At 34.6% G+C, this 14564-nt stretch overlaps 1 protein-coding gene across 3 annotated transcripts in view; it reads left to right on the top strand.

The window, feature by feature from the left end:
• The first annotated feature begins 2352 nt into the window (after positions 1 to 2352).
• The window catches only part of LOC125679430 (allatostatin-A receptor-like), a 28903-nt gene continuing 16691 nt past the window's right edge, over positions 2353 to 14564 (top strand). For 2 of the 3 annotated variants that reach the window (XM_048918654.2, XM_056153948.1), the window contains exons 1-2: positions 2359 to 2915; positions 11361 to 11441. In XM_048918654.2, coding sequence (XP_048774611.1) covers positions 2637 to 2915; positions 11361 to 11441 — 360 coding nt within the window. In that variant the 5' untranslated portion in view covers positions 2359 to 2636. Of the gene's footprint in view, positions 2916 to 11360; positions 11442 to 14564 lie in introns of all 3 variants that reach the window. The other variant, XM_048918655.2, reaches the window with a different exon arrangement.

Raw genomic sequence — 14564 nt, 5'->3', positions numbered from 1 at the left:
TAGTGTCACTGAAATAAATTTCTTGAGATCGTAAGATGTGGTATTTTTCTTTTACTGCGAACACTATTCGGTGTTAGTATAAGTCTTTCGATAGTATTTATTTTGAGACATATAAAATATTCGCTGTATAACGGTGCAAATACATTTTAAGAAGTCTAATAAAATTATCCAAGGTTAAAACACTCAGTAGAAGCAGATTAGACTACAATATTTCCCTTGTGGGCACGTTCTCGTTTTCCAGAGTCAATCGATACGCTTTAAGTTCCGCATAGAAAGACGGTACTATGAAAAAATACTATATTCGTCAAAATACACTATCCAACTCCGTCTGAATAAATCTTGTTTATACCCTATCAATATCACGTGATCATGATAAAAAAAAAGAAGATATTTCATAGTAAAAAATTATCCTGCATAACCCATTAAAATGAATGAATTTCCTTACCCTAGATTTTGTTCCTTAAATCTTTTATCTACATGTACATTTGTAATGAAATGAGCGATAATGTCAATTTGAGAAACAAGGAAGAACTCTACCTGCTTCATCTCCAATTGTCAGCCTCAAAATCGCTTCTTAAACTAAAAAAATCATCCAATAGGTATACATTCCTCAAATAATTAACAATCTCAAATTCATTCTTCGATGAAAAACAATAGTCATGATTGCTGTTATTTATTATTTATCTAATGAACAGAGGATTTCAAGCTGAATATGTTTACACGGTTTACTTGTCAAGATCTGCTTAATTTGACTCCATCTTTTCTTACAATGTCACTCGGACCGATACTGTAAATCAAGATCTATCAAAACAATAATCATAGTACATATACACTGTACATGCATAGTACATATACACTGTACATAGTACATATACACTGTACATATACACTGTACATAGTACATATACACTGTACATAGTACATATACACTGTACATATACACTGTACATAGTACATATACACTGTACATAGTACATATACACTGTACATAGTACATATACACTGTACATAGTACATATACACCGTACTAAGCTGGACAGAGAAAACCAAATAAAGTATGCTTTTCAACCTTTAAGGAATTGTCATACTTGCTTTTTAGCTGTATAGTCCGTAGTTTTTCTGTTAAACTTTAAGATCAATTTGATGTAAATGATATGTCTAATATAGATTTGAACTGCTCAATAAATGCACCTGAAAACGTCTTTGTAAAAAAGAAAACTAAATAATTATCGTAAAAAATATTCATTGTTGGGCAGCACAATAAATGTGACGAGGTTGAGGCTTACGTCTGCAAAATACGATTATAAACAAAAGTACATGATGGATGTAGAAAGAAGAAGAAGAAGAAAAAACCGTGATAGATCTAGATCCAGATTTTTAGAGCTGTGTGAAATCAGAGGCAAAATACAAAAAGCGTTGAGCCAGTTATCGTGCATCTTCATCGAACACATAGACAAAACATCAATCAACAAATAGAGTGCACCCAAAAAACCTGGGTGCTGTTTACGAATGTCAGCAACGGGCACATAATTGAGGCAGAATTTTCCGACTGCGTTTGTAAAGTGTTTGTAAAGTAAAGGTTTCAAATGGAAGACATGTATTTTAAAAAAAGACATGTGTAGAATCACTATCTTTATCAAACAAACCAAAAACATGTAAAGTGGTTTTTTGGGTTTCAAAGTTAAGCCAAACTTTCAGATATGCATCTTTAAGATTTAGAAGGGAAAATGGTAATGTACGCATAATCTTCAGAAAATATTACAATGTATAGGGCGCTTTCTGCCAATTTTGATGGCGTCTTCATTTACCCAACCTTTACTTGAGTCTCTAGGGTCTTCGGTTTGAATTACTCCAAGGAATCAATATATCCCAGATGTTTTTGGGGCAATTTTTTTGAAATATGCTTTCTCTATATCTTTTGTAAATCATAAGGAACCCCGTCGCAGCGAAGATCGACCACCGTTGGATTTTGCATCACAATGAACAAAATAATGCGACGGAGACTGAGTGTTAAGTAAAAGAGGTGTTTATTATGTGAGTAGACGTATGCAATGTGACGTTAAATATGGAAATATCACGAACAAAACGTCAAGACGGATTGGTTCTTTGAGTCGGCATCTAGGAATGGATACTTGAGACAATTACTTTGGAGCTTTTCTTTATAAACACCCTATTATATACATGTAGTTATTCCAGGATTAGACAGAAAATTTTCAGACAACACTGGAATTGAAATTAATATGCAAAATATAGTTCGTTAATTGATTTGAATAGACACTCCCATTTTTTCCCTCATTTAAATTAATTTTTTCCATAGTTGCGGTTGCAACGGACTGGTCGATAGTCGGCTCCTCGTCATTAAACAGACTGGCAGTGGGTAAAACTGTTGCATCGTTGACACTTGTTTGGTACCTCTTGAGCAGGGGTACTTTGAACATCTAAAGACCTGCATAAGTTTTTGTTTTTACATCATTGTTTAAAATCCAGGATAAAAACCAAGAGTGAAAACAATTTCATTGTGTTTGTCATTTAAAGAAGAAGAAAAAACCCAAATCGTCTGCTTTTTAGAAAACGTTTTATACAAACTAAGGATGAAGATGGACTTTTTTTGAAGTCTTGATTTTGAATATAACACGATGAACGAAACTATACCAGAAAACACGGATGCATTGGACGTGTACTCGGACTATAACTACACGTATGACTATGAAGATAATTTGGACTGGCTACCCTTAAATGAACTTATACCCTGTGTGACGTTTTACGTCATCATTGGACTATTAGGAATTTCCGGGAATTCGCTGGTTATCACGCTCATTTTGGCGTTTCCTAAAATGAGGAATATCACCAACTTGTTCCTGTTTAGTTTAGCTTCCGCCGATTTACTGCTTGTTTTAATTTGTGTACCCATCAAGGTAAACTTTATTTCATTCTGTTTTATATGAGTTTTAAAATTACTGTATGAAATTGAAAAAAAAAAATGATGGTAATATCATTTCAACATTAATATTATACCGTAGATCGGGTAATTATAGTGCGCTGGAAATGCTAGCTGTTTTGTGTATGATGAACATTCGGCAAAAATGAAAGCACAAAAATTTCTATTTATGTAAGTGATACTGTTGTTAAATGAAAATGCACCAAAATATTATGTTACCCTTTGAAATGCACTCACAAAACTATTTTAAAGATCAAGCATGGTTTATTCTTCAAATATTGTAGCCTATCAGAAATTTGACTAATTTTTTCTTCTAGAATTATTAATTTTGATTTGTTAACTGTGAGAGATAATCTCCACCCACGACAAATCAGAAATGTAGCATATAGAAATCTTGTTGTTACGATGTCACCCTGAAGTTTTGGAAAGTAATTAATTGTGGTAAAAACAACTGAGATTTATTCCTAAGTTCTAAAACGCCCTTGAAGGTATTCAATAAAAATGCTGAAATAGATATCTCGTACTGCGGTTATTGTATATTTAGTAACTATTGTTTGTTAAACGGACACGTAACCCCACATTGTTTTCGGATTATATAGATAATGATCCCCCTGACGGAATGGTGGGGGGGGGGGGGGGGGGGGATGTAGAGTCTGGACGGTATGTTTGTACGTTCGATAACTAATTATACTTTCGTGCACAAGGTTTTCAAAGATTATTATACGACTCAATTTGCAAGAAAGATGAAGAAAGATAATGTTTGATTTTCAGCAATTTTCTTGATTTTGCTGCATTGTAAGAAGTTTGAAGAAAAAAAAAATACATGTATATAAATCTTATCAATGAAATTGCGGAAGATCTTCATCGAACATTTACGATGGAATTAATGGTATCTTATGTTCCAAATTTTCGGTAATTAAATTTTTTAAACCCTAGCCCATATCGATATCAGACAAAATAATCTATTTGGAAAGAAGCCGTAGTGCTTCTTTAATCCACATTTTATATAATCTTATTTTTAATAAACTTCCAGGAATGTAACATGTATCTTAGGGTTAGGCAGACAGGAAAGTGGTGAGAAAATAATTTGCCAGGTTTTCTCTCTCTCATGTTTGGTAAAATGGCCCTTAGATTAAAAAAAAAAAAAGGTGTCCAATTCATGTAAGGTTTCTAGTGATGGGTATGGAAGAGTTACCTTCCCTGAGTCCAGAGTGAAAACTAATAAACATTATCTCATTAAACTTTATTCTTCTAAAATTCACATAAATCTATTTGTTCTTGGTCATATGTGAAACGTCACCAAGGTCACGTGAAAGGGAAGTGCACAGAATCTTAGCGTATTCGATTTTAAGGATAATGCGAGCCTGATATCACGCTGTGGCATCGATGTTTATACCGGCTCGTGTAATTTATTTCAACTAATCACATTCACTTCAATTTGATAACATAATTACGTCGTAATGACGAAGTTTTAAAGATATCTATCAATCAAACAATGAATTGACGATTTTTTCAGCTACATCTATGCATTAAATTTAGCTTAAATAAATGTTAAAGCACTTAGCCGTTGCACGTACGCACTTGCATTATTTTTACATTTTGTAATTCGTAAAACACAGCTTTCAGTTTCTTCACACGTGCTTATGGCATTGGTTGAGATATATTTTACAGTATTTGATTGTCATTTTTTAAATGTAACTCATTCGTGACATGACTCGGTTTGGTGGTATAGTTTAGGCAGTCCTGGGAATGAGATTTTGGTATCAACCCAGAGAGTCTATTCAGAGGAGCAATTTCCTCTTATATCAAACATCGTTCCATGTCTAAAAACGATTGATTATTGCCAACAAGTGTGTTTGGTATATATATCAAACTCGGATGCTTGAGAGACCCTTTAGAATGATTAAGATCCTTTTGATTCGCATCATTTATTTCCTTCCATGTGACAAACTCGTGACTCGTGATAAATCATTTTATTTGTGCAATAACTTCCATAGTTCAAAACTGACATAATTGATTAGGATACTGCGGTAAAAATCAGCCGAGGGAGGAATCTGTCATTATCAAAGGTTTTATAGCTTATAGATTGACCCATGATAGAAAATATTGTGTGTAATTACATGTATTTAAGTGTTCCGGCAACCCACAGTAATTCGCTTCCAAGATACATTGATTATTTTTATGTGTTTTATATTGATAACAAAGTGATAAATTGTGAAAGAATCGAAATAACTGGGTATAATTTTTTGAAGATCTTTAAATAAAACCAAATTACATTTATGTGAATAACAAAAAAGCTTATGTGTGATGTAATGATAAACATTAGCTCGATTTATTTGATAAGGAAATCCCGGAGATTTTTGGTATTCCAATTATTTTAGATTCTTGTAGATTTCCTAACGAAAAAGTGAAGATAACGAATAGTTACCAATCTTACAAATCCTATAAAGGACACAAAATTAAGAGAAGGGAAAACACGGAACCCTGGAAATAAGTGGGACCAGGTTCCTAGGATGAGTAAGCATCTCCTGCTGATCGGTCACATTTGCCGTGAGCTAGGTAAACGAAGTAATCCGTAGTCAAATCAATATGTAAGAAACCGACCAAGCAACTGATATGAAACATATTAGACGGCATTTGACCTAATGATAGGTTGTATTGGCAAACTAGATCGTTATACGACTATAGAATTCGGGTAGCCTTTAAACAAGACTGTTGAAACCCCTGTAACATCATCAGCCTGCATCGGTTTCAAAATTAACCATACACAGAATGTATGGAATGACCGTTTTATGTCACATCAATGGCAACCGGGTTACTACTGCTGTAAAACAAGGACTGAAATACCAGTTTGTCCAGGAAGCTCCCTTAGATAATATGTGGATAAACTTTTAATTAAAATACTCGGTACTCAACTATATTACCACAAAAATTAAGGGATGTTTTTGTGAAATTTAGAACGCCAAACCACCGCTTGCACTCACTGAAAGGTCAGGGAGGGGGCACAAAACACATACCCCAACGCTATCGATGATTTGTTTGGTTCAGCTTACTTATCGGAATTACACATTTTATAGGTAGAGTATATCAATAAATATTTAAATAAATTGACATGAATTTAGAGTTATTCGTAGCGTGAATGTGGTCTTTGAATATAGAATAATTCTTAAAAGTAAAAAAAAAAGGCACTTTGATAGGTTCAACGTCCCTCTCGAGAATTATTCACTCATATGGAGACGTCATCGTTGCCAGTGAAGGGCTGCAAATTTTAGGCCTATGCTCGGCGCTTACGGTTACCTAGCAGGGAGGGAACATTATCGTGCCACACCGCTGTGACACAGGGTCTCGGTTTTTTACGGACTCGCCCGAAGAGTTGCCTCATTTAGTCACCTCTTACGACAAGCAAGGGGTACTGAGGACGTATTATAACCCAGATCCCCACGGAACCAAACTGTACTTTTAATATTACATTGTTAAACGATATATTTTGTTCCGATAAATGTTAAAATCTTTGAATCTAAATTCTATTTTTAAAAAATGCAAAATGTGAATGAAATGTTAATATTTTGGATTTTCGATTCAAAATATTGAATTTCGGAAATTCAAAAACGTTTCACATCTAAAGAATTTTTGATATTCAAGGTAAAGTATAATATTTCTGAAAGTTAAACTATAGCGGATCGTAAACCCGTCAGTGACCGTCACGGGTTCTGAAAGTTAGAACTATAGCGGATCGTAAACCCGTCATGGGTAGAACTATAGCGGATCGTAAACCTGTCAGTGACCGTCATGGGTTCTGAAAGTTAAACTATTGTGGACCGCATGAATCAAATGATATACTGAAATCAATTAATTCTACCAATTGTTTGGGGATTGTTTCAGGCACTCTGAGATTGCTGTCAATTTTTTACTATTAGTGTTGATGTTGATATTTTCATAACATTATTAAGCATAAATGTTTTAAAGAATATTTTGTATGCAACACGTGCAAACGCAGAATATATACATCATCTATACTTGTTTTATATTCCGATTTAGTCTGTGGTATGTATGTCCACAAGGAGCCGGGAAAAAAATTCTGGTCTTTTGGATGATGCATTGTCCTGTGATTTGTAATCACTTGTGTAGAATAGATTAGTGTAGAAGACTAAGGTTTGCCTCCAATATTAGATGACAAGATGAAGGCTTATTTAGATGACTTTGTTGGATGTGTTTTGGAGGAAGATATTTGCTTTTTGGGGGTTTCGCTGCAAAACAAACCGGTTAGTGTTGTAAAACCATGGCACCATAATTCTTGTTTTTCTTAATCAATCACTGTGCTGATTTGTAATTTCTTTGCCATAATTCATGATAACCGTCGTCATCTTCTGAGTGACGGAACAATAATCGAATCTTTAAAATTTGCCGATTGCAAGATAAAGCATTTGGAATCGCCGATTTCACCATGCCAAAGGCAGACATTGTTCATTTTCTCTTTCGCAAATTAAAATTGGATGACTTCCGCGGCCTCAAAACGACCTCAACAAATGAGTCGCATCTAGAAATACGAGACAAAGTGTACAAGGCACTTTAGTTTGATGAATATTTATTGAAATATATTGAAAAGGTTATGTGTACTTCCTGGTGATAATAAATTATTGAAGAAATAGATACAGGAAATGTTAAGGTTTTGTAATTTTGTATAAACACCATCGAATTCATTTGTACTCCAAATGTTGTACTAATGATGAATATATAAAATTTATGTGTATGTTATGTGCATGTTTAATGATGCTTTCAAAGTTAATGGCAATTTCGACCGTAATAAAGATAATAAATTTTCTTTTTAAGGTGTAGAATTTTGTTCCACTAAAACTATTGCTCTATGGAGACAATACCTGTTACAGATGTATTGCATTTAGAATTCAGTGCCCAAGTCAATGAGTTCTTTTAAATTGTCATGTTATGACCAAAGCTAGATGGAAATCGTGTACCTAGCAATCGTGTACCCAGCAATCGTGTACCCAGGATGTACTTTATCCTCCTATAACTCTGGTTCCATTCGGGTATTAACTTTGTGTAAATGGAAGATCGACATAAAATTTCATTTATTATTCTGTTAATCTTATGCTGTGGAGAAGGCTTACATATAAACTCAGTCTGCTGCCTATGTTATGTATAATAAAATACTGTTTAAATCAAAATGAAAGTGGGCAGTCCCACTACCTGGTTTAAACAGGGGATGCTTACTCCTCCTAGGCACCTGATCCCACCTCTGATGTGTCCAGGGGTCCGTGTTTGTCTGATCCCACCTCTGGTGTGTCCAGGGGTCCGTGTTTGTCTGATCCCACCTCTGGTGTGTCCAGGGGTCCGTGTTTGTCTGATCCCACCTCTGGTGTGTCAAGGGGTCCGTGTTTGTCTGATCCCACCTCTGGTGTGCCAAGGGGTCCGTGTTTGCCCAACTATCTATTTTATATTGCTTGTAGGAGTTATGAGATTGATCACTGTTCGTTATCTTCACATTTCATAGCTTTTGTTCACTTTTTAAAATAGAATTAAGATAAATCCAAATATTAATGACTCGTACAGGTAATTTCCTGTTGCATTTATCTAAATTTATTTCCAAGTTTAAAACGAATATAATCTTCAAATTACATCCCCTGAGTTTTTGTTTCTTGGACAAAAATTCTTGAAATCTGTTATATAAATTGGTTCCTAGTGCAACTTTTGACGAACATGCAATTATTTCAAAGTTGATAAATATCATACATCTATCTTTTAAAAAAAAATATTAGAAAGGAGTAATATAATTTGGGGTGAAAGAAAAAAATCACAAAAATGATCTTTACTATCTCTTTGAATGTTTTACCAGCCTATATATACATGTAAGGAATGCAGCCTTTGATATTTTAAAGGACAATTCAATATGCTTTTACTGTATTTTAGGTACATGTATGACCGATCACTGTTTCCGTGAATAAGGAATATTTTATCCATTCATCAAATCTGTTGTAGAATGCGGCTGACCAGGACTGATTCTGGAATTTCAGGGGTGGGGGTGTTACATGGTATTTTCCCCACCTACATGTAAATAAGTCCTTAACAAGAGGGCGCGCGATGTGACACAATGCTGATCTGCGTCACATCAGCCCTGCTGTTCCTCATCATCACCTTCTTAAATGATTTTTCTACTCTTTATTCCCACGAAAATTTTTGACCCACCTAGCCTCACAGGGTCATAACTCAGAACTTGAATCCACACAACGTAGGATGCATTTACAACAATATCATTAACAATGATCTTGCTGTTGTGTTCTAGAGATTTCTAAACAGATTTTTTGCCTATATTCATGCACTGTGTAAAATTTGATCCATGAATCCAATCCCACTCTTAAACCTGGGGCCCATCATTCGAAAAAAAGAACATCAACAAAACACCTTTGTCCATACATCTTATGAATGTTTGCATATAAATATGATTTTGTGTGGTCATGCGACTCTTGAAAAGAATGATTTAAAATTTCCCACATATCGTCTCACGTGAAACTTTGAATCCCCATTTTAGTCCCACCTAGTCTTCAGGGCAATGATGTGATCAAATATGAATCTGTACTATTTTAGAATGCTTGCATATTGATATGACTAATCATGGCCTGTAGTTCTTGAGAAGATTTATAAAATATATATTCCCATGTATTTAAAAAAAAAAAAATCATTTTGTGACCTCAGCCTACCTCCCTGCAAACCATGAACATTCTATCCTACCCCCCGGGGCCACAACTTGAGAAAAATGAATTTGCCCCTCCTGACGAGGTTTGCGTATTGATCGTGGCTCTTTTGCTTCGGAGAATATTTTATCTTTAAGTTTTTACCCATATATAAAATGATGTCCCCTGTTGTGGTCCTACCCTAATCCTGGTGGCCATGGTTTGAACAAACTTGAATCTGTACTACAAGAAGATCCTAGCATATATCAATATGACATCATGGCCCTGCTGTTCTTGAGAAGATTTTTCCTATATAATCCCATGTTAAAAATTGAATCCTCTATTGTAGCCCCACCGCCCCCACTCTACCCCTGGAGGCCATAATTTAGACAAACGTAAATCTTCATAATATCGGAAAGCATCCAGACAAGTTAATATTTTCTGGCCCAGTGGGTCTTGAGAAAATCTTTAAATTTCCCAACCGTATGTTTCGCCTTTTCTTGATTATCTCCCCTTGGAAACGGGAATGTTCATTCATTTAAACAAACGTTAATCCCTTTCATCCGTGTAAAGTTCTGATGAGATTGGCCAAGTGGTTCTGGAAAAGAAATGAAATTGAGGAAAACTTACAACGACATCCAACAAACAAATTTTGATCAGAAATGTTGGCCCAGATGAGTTTAAGATGGTGAGGGTTTTTCATCAGGCTTCTGCGTTCCGTATATAAATCTATGACTGTGCATGCCCCAGTGTGCGTACGTACGGAAAAAGCCCAGACTTGTCTTCACTTATGTATTACATTAATCTTAAAACCAGCACCCCCCCCCCTAAAACCAGTTAAAATTTTCTATTAAATGCTCCAGAAATAAATCTTAATCATAATTTCCAATATTTATCTCAGCTATGAAGATTTGACATGCCTTAAGATATTACGAAGCATAGACACTGTTGTTGTAGACGATTAAATTGGAATTTGTTTTTCCTTCCTTGAAGAACTGTCGTATAATGACCAGCCTGTCAGTAAACATAGACAGTACGTAGCAAAGAGTAATCAATGGCTTCTATTTACATCTAAACAAGATTTTCTCCATTGATTCTTAGAAAATCTGCATTGTCAATATTCGTGAGTATTTCACCACAGGTCATGTGTACTTCTCCCGATAGCGTATTTCCACTTCAATAGTTCCTCCCTTGAAACTGACTTGAACATCTATAGCACATGGTTAAAATCGGACATGTATGATAGTTTCTGTTAGTATTGTGTTCGTTGTCAGATAAATGAAAAGAACGAAAAATAAACACTACCCTTGATTACGTTTCATTAGTTGTTGATATTGTCTTTTTTTATTTTCTATTTGGGAACTTTTTCTTTTATATTATGTAACTGCCAAAGTGGCTGTAGTCTAGATCGTTCCGACATTCGTTTACACTTTAAAAACAAATGGGCGTTTTCTATAGATTTTTTTTTAACTTTCATCCGTTAGATTGCACTTAACTAATTTGAAAATTAAAGGAAAATTAATGTGTTTGCGATGGTGTCTGATATAAATCGTGCGTCCCTGGTATAAAAAAAACCCCAAGCAAAACGGATCAATATTTTATCATGGTTAACGAATGTACTGTGCGTGCTCTTATTTTAGCAGGATTCAAATTTTAGCGGCTTTGGTGATAAAGCATTAGCGCTAATATATAGTTACTTTAAACAATGAAATTCTATTTATCCATTATCATACAAGGAATACGAAATAGAGAGTTGGGCAAACACGGATCCCTGGATATACCAGAGATGGGATCACAGAAGAGGCAATAAATCGTGGGTATGTCCAACAGTGTTTCAGTTCCGACTGCGCCAAATTTGAATATGCTAAAATAAGTACAACTACATGTTTTGAGCACAACCGCACAAGAAACTTTAAGTATGTGGGTACTACATGTAGTTCAATACTTCTCATATTGCCCCAAATATATTACATAACAATTTGAACTAATTTTATTTCATTTAAAAAATGCCAAAGGGATTTGGAAAGGACTGCATTGTTAAAATCTGTATGATTTTACCACTTCTATTTCACCTAAGATATTGTCAATATCTATACCCCTAGAGATGCTTTAAATGTTGTAATTTATAATACAATAGCAGAAACTTGAAACTAATTCAAATGTTGTATATTCATGAATATTTTACTACACCGTCGATTAATCGAAAATATAGTCCCCTATAATTAAAGTTCCCATGACTCAATAAAAGAGTTAAGTAATGCACATCGAACACCTTCCGGGCTTGTTGGAACTTATCGACGTAATCACGGTAACTTTATGAAATATATATTCCTCAAGCTAATGTATCGTGCATTTTTTTTCATTAAATGAAAAATTCAGAACAGGAAATTTGCTAATTGACACATGCTGTTTTCAATAAGATATCAATTAAGCCCGCATAATCCTCACCGTGTTTATGACATACTCCAATACATTGACGGAAACCATGCCCTATCCTTCCTGAAGACGTTTTAATTCATTAACAGAAAACCTTTAAATACTTCGGACACGACTGCCTTAAATCATACTTGTCGCAGACTTGAAATGAGACAAATCGACAGTTGCATTCACACATGTGATACATACATATGTACAACGAAGTTTATCCTCTTAAAGAACAGGTACACTAACATGTACATACTAACTATGTAATTTGACATGCTTATCGGAAAGTCAGGTTCTTGATTATTGTTTTTGATACGAAAGCCGGTTAGTATCAAGACATTTTCTCTCATAAGTACGAGATGATGTTTCAGATCCTATTATCACGAGATAAGATTCCAAACTCACAAGAAGAGATCCCGAAATTACGAGAAGCGATTTCGAAAATACAATTTCACGTTATTGCGAGAAGAGATCTCGAATTGCGAAAAAAAAAAACATCTCAAAATTACGAGTTCACTTTCTCATTATTACATGTACAAAACTGATCTCGAAATTACGAGGTAGTTATCACGAAATTATGAGAAAAGATCTTGAAAGTTAAACTTTTTTGTAGTAAATACGCATGCGTCTGCAGACCGAAAGGAGGAGTCTCAATGTATTTTTATGGGCCTTTAAAAGGTATTAATTTTTGCGTTTAAAGGAGAATTTTCAACTTTAGAAAGGTGTTATTTTCGCAAAGTTTATACATTCCACCATGCAACAAAATTTGAAATAAAGAACTCTGGGAAGATTGTCATTTTATGATTTTTGCGCAAAATGAGCTGTAGTGTCTCTCTAAAGGAAAGATGATCAGGGCGTATTCATTTTAAAAATTGAAGGAACAAATTAGTGAGGGGGGATTGTCACGAATGATGGTAGTGGTATCATCTCTACAATTGCACCAGATACTCAGTAAATCTTTTTTAAAAAATACTTTACGTCACTCAAACTATGCAGACCCGTTTACGTCAGAACACGCTGACAAGTCTCCATCCTTAAGAAACAAAACGTCCTTATTCCCAGTTCTGAAATTACTGCATATTTCGATGCAATAATTTGATATGTCAATCTAGTATCTCATGGTTTTCTAAAATATTTTCAAATGATACTTATCATATTTCCTAGTTTAACCTCGTGTAATAAATGAAGGAAATGAAAATCATCGGTCGTGTGGCTTTATGAAGCCACTTCAACACAGAGCTCACTGAATCATTGTACCATTACAAAAAATATACTATCGTGATCTTATAAGTTTTCATAGTATCAGTAAACCGAGAAAATGAAAATCGCCGGCCATTCCGCTTTAAGAAGCCACATCAACACAGCGCTCCCTGAATTGGTTTGTTAATACGATGGATCGACATTCGTCGTTTTAAGAAACCAATTCAACACAGCGCTCACTGTATCTAACAGTACACAATTACATTGTACAAAAATATACGGTGTTGATCTCGCTAGGTTTTATGATATTGGTAAACTGAAGGAATGGAAATTAACGACCATGTCAGTTTAATGGAAAAATACAGAGGAAAGGGGTGGGTGGGTGGGTGTTGCACAGTCAGGTTCCCGTGTACTAGAATTACGTTAGGTTCGTCACGTGGAGATGAATATACAAAGGACCACGTGTGATAACAATCTTTCTGGGCTCCTGTAAAGTCAAAATGTCAAAGTTTTCCCTATACAATTTCACGTCAATATTCATTATTTCCTGTACATTTCACGTCAATATTCATTATTTCCTGTACAATTTCACGTCAGTATTCATTGTTTCCTATACAATTTCACGTCATTTCCTGTACAATTTTACATCATTTCCTATACAATTTCACGTCATTTTTCTTTGTTTGTGGTTATTTGGAGTATACAGAATTACAAGTGACGCAATGTCTGAATTCCACTAAAATTTCGATAAAATGTTGATTTTTGTCAATTTTTTTTCTTTTGGAAAATATGGAGCACAGCTTTGGACAAACCACGTGACTTCCTATCATAGATGTTACTGGAAAGATAAACCTTTTATATAGGTAGATGTTACTGGAAAGATAAACCTTTTATATAGGTAGATGTTATTGAAAAGATAAACCTTTGATATAGATTTACTGGAAAGATAAACCTTTTATATAGGTATGAAATTTAGCCAAGTTTCCAATCGATATTTCCTAGAATAGCCAGTTTATGTCATATTATAAAGCAAATGCCGGTAAAACGTCTTGTTTATGAAGTCATAATTCCAGTTTTACAATGTACATGTATGTCATTTCTATCAAATTGCGAAAAACAATTGCTTTGGTCTAGGATTCTTGCACAAAATACACATCATGTTGAAGCAATAACATAAATGTTGATTTTAGTGGACAAATTGAGTCCTTATCATATATATTTCCTCACCGTGATTGGAACTATGAAGATAAATATTAATCAAAGTACTGAAACGAGGTGACAAACGATGCAAAATGTCACAAAGATATTAATGCTAT

Source organism: Ostrea edulis, chromosome 2 (assembly GCF_947568905.1).
Source record: "Ostrea edulis chromosome 2, xbOstEdul1.1, whole genome shotgun sequence".
NCBI lineage: Eukaryota > Metazoa > Mollusca > Bivalvia > Ostreida > Ostreidae > Ostrea > Ostrea edulis.
Note: the sequence above shows the minus strand (reverse complement) of the source record. Positions and strands in the feature narration are given on the sequence as shown.